Source organism: Macrobrachium nipponense, chromosome 14, assembly GCF_015104395.2.
Source record: "Macrobrachium nipponense isolate FS-2020 chromosome 14, ASM1510439v2, whole genome shotgun sequence".
Lineage (NCBI taxonomy): Eukaryota > Metazoa > Arthropoda > Malacostraca > Decapoda > Palaemonidae > Macrobrachium > Macrobrachium nipponense.
In genome coordinates this window covers 26,139,801-26,158,914 of record NC_087207.1, presented here as the reverse complement: position 1 = coordinate 26,158,914, position 19,114 = coordinate 26,139,801, and the positions used below count along the sequence as shown (strand labels likewise).

The following is a 19,114-nucleotide window of genomic DNA, read 5'->3' as shown; positions in this document are numbered from 1 at the left end:
TGACATACGGATTCATGTAATAAGTCTACTTGGCGGTTGCTCACCACCCATAGAAGCCTTACTTTCACGCATAATCGTGAATGGGTTTGTTTTGTCATGCGCCGAAAATCAGCTGCCCACTTTCGTCGTGGCAGAAAACCCATCATTGCAAAGGTGTAATTTATCTTAGACAAATAGTATTAAGCTCTTATATCCTGTGCTACTAAAAACGCTATTATTATTATTATTATTTTCTTTTTTATTTATTTATTTATTTATTTATTTATTTAATTATTTTTTTTATTTTTTTGGCCTATCACAGTCCTCCAGTTCGACTGGGTGGTATTTATAGTGTGGGGTTCCGGGTTGCATCCTGCCTCCTTAGGAGTCCATCACTTTTCTTACTATGTGCGCCGTTTCTAGGATCACACTCTTCTGCAGAGTCCTGGAGCTACTTCAGCTCTAGTTTTTCCAGATTCCTTTTCAGGGATCTTGGGATCGTGCCTAGTGTTCCTATGATTATGGGTAGAATTTCCACCGGCATATCCCATATCCTTCTTATTTCTATTTTCAGATCTTGATACTTATCCATTTTTTCCCTCTCTTTCTCTTCAAATCTGGTGTCCCATGGTATTGCGACATCAATGAGTGATACTTTCTTCTTGATTTTGTCAGTCAACGTCATTCTTTACAAAAAAAAACCCTTCCTTGGGTTCATCTTCAGTCCAGGGAAGGGTTCGAAAGCTTTTTGTGAAGAGTTTTAAAGATTATACACGGACTCGTAACACTTTTTATTATTGTGGACCCCTTAGACTATTATTATTATTATTATTATTATTATTATTATTATTTTCAGGATCCTCATGGTTACGTTATAAGGCGCTGGGTCTCCGTCTACCCAACCATAGGTAAGTATCAGAGAGTTGAAAACATTAAGAAATCCAGCAGGTAGACTTGTTATTATTATTATTATTATTATTATTATTATTATTATTATTATTATTATTATTATTAACTAACAATCACAGAAAATATTGGCAGCACTGCAAAAATGTCAAATGAAGTGATAGTATATAATTAGTGTTAAGAAACAAACTAGTATATTTACAAAAGCACAAATAGCATTCTATTCGTCAATTAATATACTTTGTTCAAATGAATATACACGTTGAGATCAATAAGTATGAAACACGATTCGATTTATGAATGAATGGAATTCGGTTTCACCTGTCCCTGTAATTACAGGTGTTCGAACTATTCTATTTATGAATGGATGTAATTCGGTTTCACCTGTCCCTGTAATTACAGGTGCTCGAACGATCCTATTTCTGAATGATTTAATAAATAAATTGCGTCCGGTCTCTCACATTCTCTTCCCCGTTAATTACAGGTGTGATCGAGCTGAGCATGGGAAGCGTGGTCATTCCCAAAAGAGGTTGGTACCGCGTCCGAGTGGTCACGGCGGGGCAGGTGGACGAGCACCCCTTCTTCCTGACGAAGTACTTCGTCACAAAGTTCGAGGTCAGTCTGCGAGTACGATAAGTTTTATATTTGGAATAACGTTTTGGCTGTCAGTTTCTTTCTTGAAACAGTCGGATGCTATTGTACCTATTAGATTTTTATAATGTCAGATCATTTTCGTATCTCAGTCAGAAGGGTTATTTACGTATGTGTTTATATTAGTTCACTTCACGGTGAAACTGCATTATAATGAGTTTCGTCTCACTTAAATTGCCCTTGACCTATAAACATAGTTAAAATTATTTTTTCTTGATTAAACTGTATTAATGGTACTGTCATTATCGTTATTATTTTTATAACTTTCAGATATTACCTTATAGTATTATAACCATTGAGAAATCGATGACTTTCTTAAAATTATATTCCCCTATGGCAAGAAAATTCTCTTAATACAGCATTTGATGACATCCCAGAGTTTACGGGAATTTTCTCGCCTGGGAAAATATTCGGTTCAATAATGATTTTTGTAATTGCAATTTTTTTATCGATAATCTCCATTACAATTGCAATATTTTAATAAAGGTTTTAGGAGCAATACTAATTGGGCATAGAAAGACATGACTGGAGACTTAAAAATATTTAACAAACGAATATGTAACTTAATGAGTCCAAACAAAAGTAAACTCAAAATAAATTGGTGCCCTAACCAGGAATCATCTGAGGAAGTAGACATCACAAAAAGAGTCAGATGATAGTTTGTTGACAACATGATATGAAGGATGACGTTGTAGAAGTGTAGTGCAACTTACTTAATGTATTTATTAATTCTTTAATCTATTTTTTCTTTTTAGTAAGTGCGATCTCTTCTTTCTCTATTTCCCTTTCCCTCCTCTTACTTCCTAATGAGCACTACATTCTTTGGAAGCTTGAATTTCAAGTCTGGCCCCTTTGGTGGCCTTGTATAATATGGATAGGGTTCATCTTTTGAATTATATGATAATAATAATAATAAAACAATAGCCTATTTGTAAACATTCGTGAACAACAAAGTTTTTATGTAGCCACTTTTTGTAATCATAATCAGATTGACTAGGAGGACTGTGCAGGTCATCGAAAGCTTTCTGCTTTTTATATATTTTAAATAACAAAATAAAACAGGCATACTACTGTGGATTTACTTTCCCATTTTATTGAATGATGTGATTTTGAGTTTTCTTTAAATAAAATAATGATAGTTACGTACCAAACAGTCTCCACTTTTCCGTGGCAGATTCACATAATTACTTACCTAACATTCTCTACTTTACCGCGGCAGACTCACATCGATCTTCCATACTTCGTCTTATCGAGCGAGGAAAGCGTCCGCGGGAGCTTCAACGCCCTCTTCTTGACGTACAAGCCGGTGCCCGGGAATGCCACCATCACCTACAACCTGAAGGAGAAGGACGACAAGAAATTCAGGGAGGTCGCGTCGCAGGTGGTGCCTTACGTAAGTATTAGTTCACCTGATGCTTGAGGTTTCCGAAGCTGAGATTTCGAGGTCGGGGCTGAGAGCCTTTCTTCTTCTTCTTCTTCTTTCCCACCGTCATCCCTACATGAAAGGGTCGGTTGCCTGATGCGCCTTCTTCTCCTCCATTGCCCTCCATCAAAAGCATCATCCTCCACCAAACCTCTTCTCTCCATATCTTCCTTCACTTTATCTCGCCGTCTCATTCTCTGCCTCTCTCGATTCCTCCTCCCAAGGCGTCTTCACTCCCTCCTCGTCATCCATCCTCAACTCATGCCCATACCATCTCAATCGTGACTCTTTCATCACCTCTGTAATCTTTACTAAGCCTGCCCTTCTTCTTACGTCAAAGATGAATCGAATTCATTTCTACAAGTTGATATCGCAGCACAGTGTGGTTGTTGACGTTGAGTTCCTCTGGACTCGTTTCATTGGCGTCCGTGACAGTGGCTACTACCATAGGGAAAGTTAGGTTATTATGAGAATTTTACCTCAAGGTTGAAAGCCTTTCTTGAAGGGGTTTTCTCGGTTTCATTTCTGCAAATTGGTGTCGCAAGTTGATACTGACACTGAGTTTCTACGGACGCATTTGACTGGAGTCCATAAGAGTGGCTTTCTCAATAGGTTAAGTTAGGTTAGGTTGAGTTACATCTAGGTAGATGTGTTACACCAAAAGCCGTTCCTTTCCATACAGACGCCTGGGACGAAGTACCTGGCTGGTAATAAGTAGGACAGTGTAAGGTTAGGTATTGTTAAGGTAGATTGATTAAGTTGCTATCAGGTTATGTGCAGTGGTAGATATGGCCGAGAAAGTCGTGGAGATAGTCATAAGGGAAGGTCTAGACCAGACTGGGATACAGGTAGAAGGTACAGAGAATAAGTAAAGAAAAATAATCATTCCACGTCACATCCCTCTGAGAAAATCAGTCACAAACGGTTATGATGACGGTGACACACTCATTGCATACTGCATCCTTTCATTTGCTTCGATACGTGACTTTCTTCTGCATCAAACGTAAAATAAAAAAAGAAAAACTCAGAGTTGGTTGCCCGGCTCATCTCTGCCTGCCAGTAAAGTTACAGAACTTTCTCGCTGAATAGATGAAAGAGTAAGCATTCGTGTTTCCTCAGCTCCAAGGGAACGGTAAATTAAGGGATGAATATTTAATCAAATCAAAACGCAACGAAAACGTTAAGGCCAGGAGTACACGAGCCACTCTGTGGCGTCGGTGTGTGGCGGGGAATGTGGCTTCCCATAGGTTTCCATTGTTTATAAGCTATGTCGAGCACACGAGGCAAGTGTAGCAAGCAACTGTGACGAACTGACGCTAATCGACAGCTTATCAACATTGGAAATCTATGAGTAGCCACGTACCGCCGCCAGTCTGTGGCGCCACAGAGTAGCTCGTATACTCCTGGCCTAATTGCAATAAAATTAAGGTTTAGAAATGACTTTTAATACAGAACTGCTGATGGTAACGAGAAAAACAAGGTAACACTGCCATTACCTTGAAAGTATTCCAACTTGCAAGTCATAGAACAATTGATAGAATTCGACTCCCAGCTGACATTGACCTAACTTGAAAGTAATTTCTCTGGATTGTGAAATGTATAATTAGGCTTGTTTTTTAAAATTTTCTTCAAACAGTTTAATTTCGAAATGACTTACCTGCTGGAGTTCCCGGTCATTCAGTGGTTAAATCCACTCGCCCAAACATAATAAAGCATTTGACAAATTTTTGTTCCATTCTGGATGAGTAGTGTTACAGTATTAGACGGGGACGAGTTCTCTCCAGTGCGGTTAACCATCCTTCAGAAGTCTGACCTAGATACTGTTCCGTAATTCTTTATATAGAACAGCATAAGCACGACGGAGCTTCCTGCTTTAGGGGACACTTAACGAGCAAATCTTTAACAGTGCCGTGATTCTTAGAAAAAATAAAGACTCAGATCTGTATGGTAGTTTTTGTTTTTAAAGAAATCATCAAGAAAAAATCAAATCTTCATGGTAATTTGTTTTCAAGAAATTGTCATGAAAAGAACTCTCAGATCTTTATGGTAATTTTTGTTTTTTAAAGAAACTGCCAAAAAAAACTCGGATATTTATGATAATTTTTGCTTTTCAAAGAAATTTTCAAGGAAAAAACTCTCAGATCTTTATGATAATTTTTCTTTTTTAAAGAAATTGTCAAGAAAAAATCAAATCTTCATTGTAATTTGTTTTCAAGAAATTATCAAGAAAAGTCTCCCAGATCTTTACGCTAAATTTTGTTTTTAAAGAAACTGTCAAGAAAAAACTCAGATATTTATAATAAATTTTATTTTTAAAGAAATTGTCAAGAGAAAATCAGATCTTTTTGATAATTTGTTTGAAAGAAATTGTCAAGAGAAAAACTCTCAGATCCTTATGGTAATTTTTGTTTTTAAAGAAATGAAAGAAAAACTTTCAGATCTTTACGGTAATTTTTGTTTTAAAGAAATTGTCAAGGAAAAGCATCTCAGATCTTTATGGTAACTTTTTTTTTTTAAGAAACTAAAGAAAAACCTCAGATCTTTATGGTAATTTTTGTTTTAAAGAAATTGTCAAGATGAAAATCAGATCTTTATGATATATTATTGGTTTAAAGAAAATCTCAAGAAAAAAAACTCTCAGGTCTTCATGGTAATTTTTATTTTTAAAGAAATAATCGTAGTTTTACTGCTAAAATAAATCCACATGGAAAAAGGTTCCATATTTTTTTTATTTATCAGTTAATAGTGCACTCTATTTCAGCTAATTGTTGTAATAAAATCCACTGCTTTGTCGTGAAAATAATCACAGCGATCTCTTATTCCATTTATACTTACTGTCATGACTATACAATTGATTAATTTGAAAGTGCTAAGTTCATCGTTTTTCATCTTCAGGTGTTTCAGTAGTTTTTTTTTTCTGTTAATACATCAACGCATAGTACAAGGATTAGGTTTAGTTTCAAGGGTGCGTGACGTACATTTAATTTTTTTCTGTGCTACCACACCCTGAAAGTAAAAAAATAATTATATATATATATATATATATATATATACATATATATATATATATATATATAATATATATATATTTATAATCCTTAAATCTACGGTAGAAAGGTGAGTGGAACTGGAAACTTGGAACAAGTAATTTCTTAGTTTATTGAAAATGTAGAATAAAGTACGAAAGTACTTGTTCCAAGTCCCCAGTTTGTCATTCACCTTTCTACCTTGGATTTCAGGATATGTGTATTTATTTATTTACTTATTTACGTATTGCTAAATAAGTAAATAACAAAGAAACATGGTTTGGCAATTTCAAATATCTGACCATAAACCAAACCCCCAAAATAAGAAAATAAAAATATAAAAAAAAACTACACTGCACATGAACAATGCAACGCCAACCACTAAACCTCAAAACCATCTCACTCAGTATTTCCCTTCTGATAAAAAAAAAAAAAAGTAGTTCTCAAGACCTAAACATTTTCCATCACTGATCTCACTGACAGGCCGAGGGTCCGTACGAGTTTCAGTTGCCCTTCGAGACTCTGAGGAAGAGCGCCAAGGACTCCGATCTGGGCGACGCAGAGGTTAAGGTTCGGGTGGCTTTCTTCCATCCCTTCCAGATTCATACCATCAAAGCTTTCGCCACGTGAGTGTCTAGAGAGAGAGAGAGAGAGAGAGAGAGAGAGAGAGAGAGAGAGAGAGAGAGAGAGCACCAAGGATATTCGTAACAGAAACATCGTAATGAGATGTACGAAGAAGAATGATAGATGATGTGGATAGGTGAAGTAGAGACTGCAAAAATTCTTGCTACAAGTACCAAAGAGACAGGTGGACAATAGATAAACTGTAATAAGGTTTACCTAAAAGATAGATAATAGGGATGAATACAGATAGACAGAGACAAACATTATTGCCATTCAAGTACCAAGGTGACAGAGAGAGAATAGACTGTCTGTAATAAGGTTTACCAAGAAGATAGGGATAATAAATAGATATTAAATAAAATAAAGATTGAAAATAGTTGCCATGCAATTACCAAGGAGATAGATAGATTATAGATTATTACTCTATAATAAGGTTTACACAGAAGACAGAGGGATATATATAGACTGTGATAAGGTTTTCCAGGAATGCAGTGCGATCAGTAAACAGGTTGTGACCTGCCTGCCTTGTGAATGCCGATTGAATGAAATATAAATACAGTCTGTAAAGTGAGGTATAAATAAACACATTGGTTAATTTTAAATGATAAACTCAAAAATAGAGAGAGAGAGAGAGAGAGAGATGATAAAATAGTTTCAACGATTGTAAATTCAGTGGAAAAGGTTTTAAAAAACTCAAATTACGTTATATTTACTTATGAATATTAAATTACAAACTTAAATTTTGACGATGGATGAATAGGTAGATAAATCCAGTGTAGAAGAGAGAAAGAATGAAGTAAATTTTCATTAATATTATAAAGACATTTAAATTATAAAACAAAATTAATGCGGACTACAACCAAAACGTAAACATCTTTTTTTTTTCCTTTACAAACAGCACACGTATCATTAATCCTGACGTGAAACTCGAGTTCTTGGGAGCCTCTCCGATCGTCTTCAAGCCAGGAATGTCCCTGAAATCAGCTGTGAGTGTCCTAAGGGCTCTCGGGAAGTTATGTATCCTGATAGGAAGGTGGCAAGTGTCCTGAGAGCAGCTTGAACTGTCTTCAGAAATGCATTCCTAATTCGGAATGCGGCAGTCCCCAGTTTACAACGGGTTTTCCATACTTGAGACGTGTCGTAAACTGGAAAATCATCAAAAATCATTAAAAAAATCCTGAGAAAACATTACTTTTAATGCTTTGGTTGTATTGATAACTATGTAAACTGCATATTTATTGTCTTATTCATAAAGAAAACACTTCAAATATTGATTATTTTGCCTTTTTGGAGTAATATTTCTTCCGTCAGATCGGCGTCGTAAGCGTAGTAAACCAGGAGATAATTTCTGATGAGTATAATTGAAAACTGCCATAACCTCAGAACGTCATAAGCCGAAACTGTCGTAAACCGGGGGACTGCCTATCTAGAAATCAGTGGCAGATGATCTGACATAGGTGTATGTTGAAGTTAGTATACAGCAAGACCCACCACAGCAATTAATTTGGTTGTATTTGTATAACTGTAATAGGTATTAATGAATACGTATCATTCCGAAATTTTTCTAAAGACTCATTAATTTGCTGCTTTGAAGGTAATTGATATTGTACTTTAATAACTATATTTCTCCTTCAAAGGCTGATTAATTTTCTGCTTTAAAGACGAATTCATTTTTTGCTGTAAAGACTTATTATGTTTCTTGCTTTAAATTCTAATTAAATGATTGCTCAAAAGACTACCTAAATTATTGCTTCAGAGATTAATTAATTATCTGCTTGAAAGACTAAATTAATTTTCTGCCTTAAAGAATAATTATATTTCTGCTTGAAAGACTTAATTAATTTTCTGCTTTAAAGACTTAATTGATTTTCTTCTGCTTGAAAGACTTAATTAATTTTCTGCTTTAAAGAATTAATTGATTTTCTTCTGCTTGAAAGACTTAATTAATTTTCGGCTTTAAAGACTTAATTAATTTTCTGCTTGAAAGACTTAATCAATTTTCTCCTGCTTGAAAGACTTAATTAATTCTATGCTTTAAAGACATTCATTTTCTGCTTGAAAGACTTAATTAATTTTCTTCTGCTTGAAAGACGTAATTAATTTTCTGCTTTAAAGACTATTAATTTTCTTCTGCTTTAAAGACTTAATTAATTTTCTGCTTTAAAGACTTAATAAATTGTCTGCTTTAAAGACTTAATTAATTTTCTGCTTGAAAGACTAAACCATTCTTGGTTTTCTTTCCAGGTAAGTGTGAGATATCGCGACTTGGAACCGCTGGAAGAAGAACGGCTGGGAGCCTCTTCCTTAACCATCACTCCATCAGTGACGCTTAAGTCGGGTTCCGTCAAAGACCTCACAAAGGTATTTCTAGTCTCTCTCTCTCTCTCTCTCTCTCTCTCTCTCTCTCTCTCTCTCTCTCTTATAGGTAATGATTCCAAAGTAAAAGCACATTTTCAAGAAATTACTCTGTGAATTTGTACTGGAGCTGCAAAATAATTCAGTTGTATTTATAATCAGTCACTCTAGAGTGAGAATTTTTTTTCTGTATTATAGAAACTTGATCGCAAACAGCGAATCCTAATTTGAAATGTGCTGTAGTTTCAATTTGTTTATTTTAAGTGATTACAAGTTGAACTTGGAGTAATTAAAAAACAAGTAAAAAATGCTCCGTCGAGTTTCCTGTACAGCCGTATATTGCTGTATGAACCTGAAGGTCAGTGTTAATTACCCTAACCTTGGATGACCTCAGGTTGTTGTCATCCACCTCAAGGTCAAGGTTAATCAACCTAACCCAGGATGACCTCAGGTTAGTGTTAATTAGCCTAAGTTTGGATGACCTTTGGCCTCAATGTCAAGGTTAATAAACCTAACCTTGGATGACCTCAGGTTGTTGTCCGGCCGCGGAAGGAGGTGAAACACTGGAGAGATCTGCTGAAGGAGGGCGTGTTGTCCGCCAACGCCACGCAGGAGGTCACCGCCCATCTGATGGAGTCCTTCGTCCACCACAATGCTTTCGACAGATACCGCAGTCTCGGCATTTTAGAGTAAGGTCACTCGAAAATTATTATTATTATTATTATTATTATTATTATTATTATTATTATTATTATTGGAGAAACGAATCTCCATTTATAGTTGAAAAGGGAAATCGTATAAATTGTCGAAAGCTCTCTTCGTAGTTTTATGTTTAAACATATTATTGGTTCAGTCACATAACTGGGGATTTGTCTCGACATTTTAAGACTTATTCTACCATTTTTTCTTTTATTATTATTATTATTATTATTATTATTATTATTATATTATTATTATTATTATTATTATTATTATTATTATCATCATCATCATAATCATCGTGGTCATTATTATTTCCACTCAACAATAAGGAGTTTCCCTCCACCCTGAAAGATAGAAAAAGAGATAGATACTACCTCCTTCCTTTCATTATTCATCAGTAAAATCAAGGATGAACTACTTGTGTAGGAAACTTCCACACAACATCAGTTGATTCATCTGCACTTACAGACGACTCATCAGCAGCACATTAAAATCCATCCCCTCCACACGTTGTACACGCATTCTCCTTTCTCTCTCTCTCTCTCTTCCTAGTTATTAAGATCCTCAGTATTATAATCTTCACCATTTTTAATTAGTTTCCATTTCTACTGATCAGTTCCATTAATGTATGATGCAAATTTATATTTTTCATATACTAGTTTAGTTGCATTGTTATAATTGCATAGTAAAAATTGTATATATACACAAAATGATGTTGCAAACTATGCAATTATGACAATGCAACTAAACTAGATGAAAAATATAGATATGCATCATGCATTAATGAAGATTATCATACTGAGGATCTGAATAAAATTGACTTCAAATCTTGATTTTAAAAGTCTGTTTTAGAATCAGGTTAGGAATATTAGATCTCAGGGTCCGGGTTCGATTCCCAGCTCTGCCAACAAGGAATCGGAGGAATTTATTTCTGGTGATAGAAATTCATTTCTCGATGTGATTCGGATCCCACAATAAGCTGTAGGTCCCGTTGCTAAGTAACCAATTGGGTTCCTAGCACGTAAAAATGTGTCATCCTTCGGGCCAGTTCTAGGAGAGCTGTTCATCAGCTCAGTGGTCTGGTAAAACTAAGATATAATGAACTTAGTGCTTGGCCTCTGTCCTAAATTCTCTATTCATTTCAATTCAATGACCATCTAACACAACCTTCCCTCTTTCCAGATTCAACATCGACATCCCCAAAGACGCCGTCAGTCTCCTCCTGTCAGCGACGTACGAGGATCCCACGGGGAGCGCCTCCGAAGTAGCCAAGGGGATTCCAGTCTACTCCCCCGGAGGACGGTACCTCCACCTGACGAGCAGCACGGACCGCGTGCGGGTCGGGGAGTTCTCCGTCTTCCACGTCAGGGCCAATTTCCACATGACGAAGTTCCAGTACATGGTGAGGGATTTAGGTGTCGTGCCTTACATTAATTCGAGCGACTGGAAAGGTATCTGTCTTTGTCAACAAGGGCGACAGTGAAATTTTAATAAGTAGGAAATGGTTAAAAATACGGGAATTTTAGGATAGGATATTTGTGATTTGTTTATTAGAATGGAAATGTAACAAAAATAATGTGTGCGCAACAGTACAGAACAATTATTTCAAACAAAATATACCAGTAAATTTATTGATATATTGAATACCATAAGTACCCACTTTCTATACCTGTAAATGTATTGATTTATTGAATTCACCCCAGGTGATGTCGAAGGGCATCCTGGTCTACACGGCTACCGAAGAGGTGACCTGGGCGGGCATCGAGGGCATCACGACCGTGAGCGTCGCCGTGGCCAGGGAAATGTCCCCGTTGTTCACCCTCGTCGTAGCCCACGTGACCGCCGACGGAGAATTCATCGCCGATACGATCCACGTCAGCGTTGACGTGGAGAATGACGTCAAGGTATGTCCCTCTCTCTCTCTCTCTCTCTCTCTCTCTCCTTCTTTTTCTTCTCTCTCGTAAAGTCTCTTATTCTTCTTCTTCTTCCTCTTCTTCTTCTTAGCTCCGCCTCTCTCTCTCTCTCTTGAAGTCTCTTCTTCTTCTTATTCTTCTTCTTCTACTTTCTCTCTCTCTCTTCTCCTTCTTCTTCTTCTTCTCTCTCTCTCTTGAAGTCTCCTCTTCTTCTTCTTCTTCTTCTTCTTCTTTTCTCTCTCTCTCTCTCTCTCTCTCTCTCTCTCTCTCTCTCTCTCTCTCTCTCTCTCTCTGTTGAAGTCTCTTCTTCTTCTTCTTCTTCTTCTTCTCTGTCTATATCTCCTCTTCTTCTTCTTCTTCTTCTTCTTCTTATTATTATTATTATTATTATTATTATTATTATTATTATTATTCTATTATTATTATTATTATTATTATTACAAGCAGTGATGACGACATCTTTTAAATTCTTCTGTATAGACATCATAATTTCTAATCCTCTTTCATACCAGGCTGACGCTTTGCTGAACCAAGACAAAGACCACTCCAAGAGGACGGTTGAACTGGGCATCTGGGCAGCTGCTGGGTCGTTCTTGGGCGTCAACTGTGCCCGCGTCTCCAACTACAGACTCCAAGCGCCGAATCGCGTCTTCCATTCCAGGCTGATGAAGGCAGCTCTTTCCATGGAACCTAATCTGAGGTCTGTATAAACTGAGATAGATAAATTGATAGTTATATAATACTCTTACTGACGTTGGTGTAGAACTGAGATAGATAGATCGATGGATATATACTCTTCTTGTCGTCGGTATAGAACGCTCCAAGAAGAGATCCATTGGAGGACGAAACTGTTGGGCATTTTCTGACACATACCTTTTTCATTTTCCTATGTGGGATACAACTGAATTACTATATCTTCGTGTCTAAGAAGATTACCAATACTACAGATCAATAGATATATATACTCTTCCTGACGTCGGTATATAACGGAGATAGATAGATGTATACTCTTCCAGTCGTCGGTATAGAACTGAGATAGATAGATAGATTCTCGTGGGAAAAACATATTTAGTCAGCGATGCGTCTTTAAGATGGTAAAACAGATTTGCCAGATATTTATTACCCTTACTGTGAGGATAATGAGATCATCGATATATTTTTTTTCGAAAAATTGCCGTATTGATAGAAATTGTAAGCAAAATCCAAACAACTTCTTCAATTCACTTTGCAAGAAGCATTAAGAAACACAATGGAAGGATTTTTTTTTATAGATATTCTCGCTTTCTGCCAAATCTCTGAAAACAAGTGACGATTTAGGAATGGGTAAATACTCAGGAAGAAGACGAGGAATACGGAAATATGGCAACGCCGCATTCATAATTCTACGCGAAAGAAAACCATTGCATAGACCTTAGGTGATTAAATAAGTTTATTATGAATGGTCAGTCACTGCGATAGTAGTTGTAACCGGTCCCTTTCATAAATAATCAATTACGAATACTAACAAATTTTTTTTTTTTCACCATCAACAATTAGATGGACCGAGCTTACCATAGTTTCAATTTTGAAAGAAATTGTGGTTGTATGATTACCAAGATTATATATATATATATATATATATATATTATATATAATATATATATATAATATATATATATATATATATACTTCAGTCTACTTGATTTTGTAAGAAGGTATTCATTGCTGTTTTTTTAAGCTAAGTGTGATAAGCCATAGTAGTAGTTATCCAGCTTGCATATCAGTGAAACGATACTTCTTTGGCGACCTTGCAAGGAGAGAATCTCTCTCTCTCTCTCTCTCTCTCTCTCTTCTCTCTCTCTCTCTCTCTCTCATTGTTGACCTCTTTATTCTCAAGATACCATATTGACACGACCCAATCCAACAACGACCTATTCCAGATAAGTGAGCGCACCATGTGTCCTCAGATGGACTAACAAGTCTTTGAGACATCCTAATCCTTGTAACTCCTGATCCCCCCAGATCGGTGCCAGTCGTGAGGCACCGCTCCCGCGGCGGGCACTGGCCGGAGAGGTTAACGACCCTGTCTTCGGAAAACGGGGCCACTTGGGCACTGCCTGCCCTCCACAACTCGGGCCTGACCGTGGCGTCGAATACCCAGAGCGCCCATCCCCTGGGCACAGGTAATGATGCTGACAGGTAGATCTAATGCTTCCTTTGATTAATAAGCTCTTCTTGCCCTAAGATCAACGGGTATATATACATATATCTATATATATATATATATATATATATATATATATATATATATATATATATATATATATATATATATATTTAGATATATATATATATATATATATATATATATATATTATATATATATATAATATATATATATATATATTATATATATATCATATATATATATATATATATATATATATTTGCATCCCAAATTATTAATGTACGTACTATATGGCGTGCGCTGAAGTAAACTATTATTATTATTATTATTATTATTATTATTATTATTATTATTATTATTATTATTATTATTATTATTATTATTATTATTTGGACTGAAGATGAACCCAGGTAAGGGTTCGAAAGCTTTATGAAGTGTATGAATTATACACGAACTTTTAACATTCTTATTATTGTGGGACCCCTCAGAACATTATTATTATATTATTATTATTATTATTATTATTATTATTATATTTATTTGTTTTTATTTTTTTTTTCTTTTTTTTGCTCTATCACAGTCCTCCAGTTCGACTGGATGGTATTTATAGTGTGGGGTTCCGGGTTGCATCATGCCTCCTTAGGAGTCCATCACTTTTCTTACTATGTGTGCCGTTTCTAGGATCACACTCTTCTGCATGAGTCCTGGAGCTACTTCAGCCTCTAGTTTTTCTAGATTTCTTTTCAGGGATCTTGGGATCGTGCCTAGTGCTCCTATGATTATGGGTACGATTTCCACTGGCATATCCCATATCCTTCTTTATTTCTATTTTCAAATCTTGATACTTATCCCATTTTTTCCTTGTCTTTCTCTCAACTCTGGTGTCCCATGGTATTGCGACATCAATGAGTGATACTTTCTTCTTGACTTTGTCAATCAACGTCACGTCTGGTCTGTTTGCACGTATCACCCTATCCGTTCTGATACCATAGTCCCAGAGGATCTTTGCCTGATCGTTTTCTATCACTCCTTCAGGTTGGTGCTCGTACCACTTATTACTGCAAGGTAGCTGATGTTTCTTGCACAGGCTCCAGTGGAGGGCTTTTGCCACTGAATCATGCCTCTTTTTGTACTGGTTCTGTGCAAGTGCCGGGCATTCACTTGCTATGTGGTTTATGGTTTCATTTTTCGTATTGCACTTCCTACATATGGGAGAGATGTTACTTCCGTCTATCGTTCTTTGAACATATCTGGTTCTTAGGGCCTGATCTTGTGCCGCTGTTATCATTCCTTCAGTTTCCTTCTTTAGCTCTCCCCTCTGTAGCCATTGCCAATTGTCATCGCTGGCTAGTTCTTTAGTCTGTCTCATGTATTGTCCGTGCATTGGTTTGTTGTGCCAGTCCTCTGTTCTGTCTGTCTTTCTCCTGTCTCTGTATATTTCTGGGTCTTCGTCTACTTTTATAGTCCTTCTTCCCATGCACTCTTTAGCAACTCGTCTTCACTGGTTTTCAGATATTGCCCCAGTGCTCTGTTCTCGATGTTGACGCAGTCCTCTATACTTAGTAGTCCTCTCCCTCCTTCCTTTCGTGTTATGTATAGTCTTTCCGTATTTGCTCTTAGGTGTAGGGCTTTGTGTATTGTCATATGTTTCCTGGTTTTCTGATCTATGCTGCGGAGTTCTGCCTTCGTCCATTCCACTATTCCTGCGCTGTATCTGATTACTGGCACTTGCCCATTGTGGTTTTATGGCTTTATCATATTTCCGGCGTTGAGTTTTGACTTGAGTATCGCCTTGAGTCTCTGCATATATTCTTTCCTGATCGTTCCTTCAATCTCTTGGTGTTTTATATCCCCTCCTTCCATTATTCCCAGGTATTTGTATCCTGTCTCATCTATGTGTTTGATGTTGCTCCCATCTGGTGGCTTTATCCCTGCAGTTCTCGTTACTTTGCCTTTTTGTATGTTGACTAAGGCGCATTTTTCTATTCCAAACTCCATCCTGATGTCCCCAGATACAATCCTTACAGTCTGGATTAGGGTATCTATTTCCTTGATGCTCTTACCATACAGCTTGATGTCGTCCATGAACATCAGATGGTTGATTCTGTTGCCTCTTTTCTTGAGTTGGTACCCGGCATCCATCTTCTGTAGTACTTTTGTCATGGGAATCATGGCTACTACGAAGAGTAGTGGGGACAGTGAGTCGCCCTGGAAGATCCCTCTCCTGATATTATTATTATTATTATTATTATTATTATTATTATTATTATTATTATTATTATTTCTGATTTCAGTTTTATCCAGTTATTTGCATCCCAAAGTCAAGATAGTCTAGTAGCAGCGACTAGCGCATAACGACCGTCTCATATATGTTTTTTGTTTTTTGTTTTTTGTTTTTTCGTCCAGGCAAGTGTGACGGCACTGCTGGATTTCTGGAATGCGGAGACGGCAGCTGTTACCGACAGCTGGAAGTCTGCGACGGGTATAAGCATTGCCTGAACGGATTCGACGAGATTAATTGTAAGTACGTTCTTATTGTTACTATTATTACTAGCAAACTATGCATACAGAAATTATGTACTATGAAAATTCGTAAAGTAACTAAGTCTACGGGCATAACCAGTCTCGTATCACGGGCAGAACCAGCTACGTTTCAGGGAATCCCCCCCCCCCCCCCCCCCCCCCCCCCCCCCCCCCCGCCTTCGGAGTCGGGGGGAGGCAGGATGAAACCCACATATAAACCATCTCATGAGTCGGTTGGCCGTGATTGAATGACAGACGGACCGACAGACATAACGCCCATTATAGTAAGATTATTATACTGTAATGTCATTTTCGATGGTCGAAAGCTTAAAGCATTTGAGTGCTATATTGGGTGCTATTAAATAAGCTCAAATGTGATGATGTTGTTTGCAAAAGAAAAGAATTAAATCTAAATCTCCATTCATGTTTTATTCTGGGGATCATTCTTAATCTGTTTTCTTTCCTTAGGCCTGGTTGTCCACAGAGAAGCAGAAGACCTGGATTCCTCAGGGCCAGTTTTTCGATCTCCAGGTACTTATTGAAGCAAAGCTTAGTTCTTACTGACATTTGTTCATTGTAAGGCATGACGTTAAGCAAGAATATTCTTTGTTTTTTTTAAATACTTCACATTGGTTATGAAGGGTAAAAATAAAAACTTTATAATTACGACAGGAACCTAACCCTCTTTTGTTGAGATGCCAGGTATGACCGGGTCATCAGGAATTACATTAAGCTTATATGGCAATTCTGTGTATCTTCTGTAATGTGTAGACAATATACTACATGGATTATTGTATTCCGTATTCATTGAGACATCGAAGCACATTTCTTAACAGGCAGGGTTATATTGTAATTATATTGCATTACATTACATATCTAAATATATATATATATATATATATATATTATATATATATATATATATATATATATATATATATATATAATATATATATATATATATATATATATATATATATATATATATATCTATACCTATATATATATATTATATATATATATATATATATATATATATAAAGGCAAATGCCTCGAAGGGTAAGTGGTTCACTTACCCTTTGTGGCATATGCCTTTATTTATATAGAATTCATTAAGTTCCATATCTTCATGATTCAGTTATACATTATACTATGTGTGTTCCTGTGTGCGTGTGGATCATGACTAAATTTTGATAAGCAAAGGCCCTCTTCTAGCTTGTCACTCACCATTCAACCAATCTGGAAACGGGTACCAGCATTCACTGGATCTAGAAAAAAAAAAGCGGGTATGGGGCTGGCAACCTCACTCCTATATGTTATACCTTATCTCTCCTTCAGAGATTTTGGACGAAGAATCCAGGCTGCTGCATCGGAATTTCCTGCGAGACACCTTTGACAGAGCAGAAGGTGGCTGGTGCTACACCACAAAATATATTGGTAAGTCCTGTTTCTCTCAGTTTGCTAATTGTTGGTTTTTCTATATTTATTTATGTTGTTTATTACTAAGTTGTTTCTGTTTTTTTACTTATCCATTTTCATTGATCTGGCAGGCCTTTTGATATCTATATTGATTGTGAAATGGAGTAAAATCCTAAAGTATATTTGAAAATCTTTCAAATCAACTCATTTGTATAAAAGTGTTTGTAACTTATGTACGAGTCAGTATGAATTTATTATATAATTTCACTATATTCTTCTACCTCTCTTCTGTATATCATAATTGTCAAGTACATTTAGTATATGCACTTCTTTGGCTATAATTTGTTTAAACTAAGCCTTGGATTGAAGAGTGTAACTAGAATTCCCAGACGTGACAGTTTTTATGTATCTAATCTATTTATTGATTTATATTTTCTATTTTTAATAAGTGGGATCTCTTCTTCCTGTATTTCCCTTTACTTCCTCTTACTTCTTCCTAATGAACACCTTCATATTCTTAGGAAGCTTGATATCCAAGTCAATGGCCTTTGGGGTTGTTCCATATGAATAGGTTTCATCCAGTGAATAATAATAAACAACTTGTTAATTGGGCAACTTTACTTCCTCTCTGGCCCTGCATGGCACTCTTGAGACTATTTTCTGTTATATATCATCTGTTATCAATCATCTATTAACAAATCGTGCCACTGATCGCGCAGGTCACAGAGGATACGAAATGCTGAAGCTAAAGGTTCCAAACACCCCAGCGAAGTGGGTGCTCAGTTCCTACGTCATCCATCCCGAATACGGTCTGTCAGTTTTGCCAGACCTGAATCACGATTCGACTCCACCGCTCCTGATGCGGCTGGAGTGTACCAGTTTCTGCAGGAGAGGTGAACAGGTAATAAGTATTATGATTATTATTTTTATCATATAAAAAACCAATGAACTTGAAAAACAAGCTCCCATAGGATAGAATATCCATTGCTGTAGCACCTCAACTTAATAAATGCTTTAGGGTCTGTCTTTCTCATAAATAAACAAACCCAGTAAGGCAGTCCCCGGTTATTGGTGGCCTTTCCGTTATCCAATCCTCGGTTATCGGCGCCGAAAATTCAGTTATCGTCACTAGAAAAACCGGACCGCTGATTACTGAGGCAGCCAGTAACCGGGGGACTGCCTGTACACCCTGTTATTATAGCCTAAATTTGAATGTTTTCCAGATGTTTCAAAGCTAACAGCAATATTCGTTTGATGCCAATTACATGAGTTACATATTCTCGAAAATGCATGCGTAGCTCCTTGTGTTATCAATCACACAGATGAAAACATAACTTCATTGAGATGGACAAATAGCTTGCATCTATTAAATAATCTCTCTGCTTCTTATCATTATGTTACTCTTAAGCATAACATTGTCCGTGCA

General features: G+C 36.5%; 1 protein-coding gene across 2 annotated transcripts in view; it reads left to right on the top strand.

Annotated features, from left to right (window-relative positions):
• Nucleotides 1-19,114, top strand: part of LOC135226423 (thioester-containing protein 1 allele S1-like) — a 91,616-nt gene that overhangs the window by 57,361 nt on the left and 15,141 nt on the right. For both annotated transcript variants that reach the window (XM_064265961.1, XM_064265962.1), the window contains exons 6-20: nucleotides 836-887; nucleotides 1,370-1,500; nucleotides 2,756-2,929; nucleotides 6,469-6,611; nucleotides 7,508-7,595; nucleotides 8,854-8,970; nucleotides 9,496-9,653; nucleotides 10,849-11,068; nucleotides 11,370-11,570; nucleotides 12,092-12,279; nucleotides 13,581-13,741; nucleotides 16,153-16,266; nucleotides 16,738-16,800; nucleotides 17,608-17,706; nucleotides 18,408-18,589. In XM_064265961.1, coding sequence (XP_064122031.1) covers nucleotides 836-887; nucleotides 1,370-1,500; nucleotides 2,756-2,929; nucleotides 6,469-6,611; nucleotides 7,508-7,595; nucleotides 8,854-8,970; nucleotides 9,496-9,653; nucleotides 10,849-11,068; nucleotides 11,370-11,570; nucleotides 12,092-12,279; nucleotides 13,581-13,741; nucleotides 16,153-16,266; nucleotides 16,738-16,800; nucleotides 17,608-17,706; nucleotides 18,408-18,589 — 2,091 coding nt within the window. The remainder of the gene's footprint in view (nucleotides 1-835; nucleotides 888-1,369; nucleotides 1,501-2,755; nucleotides 2,930-6,468; nucleotides 6,612-7,507; nucleotides 7,596-8,853; nucleotides 8,971-9,495; nucleotides 9,654-10,848; nucleotides 11,069-11,369; nucleotides 11,571-12,091; nucleotides 12,280-13,580; nucleotides 13,742-16,152; nucleotides 16,267-16,737; nucleotides 16,801-17,607; nucleotides 17,707-18,407; nucleotides 18,590-19,114) is intronic.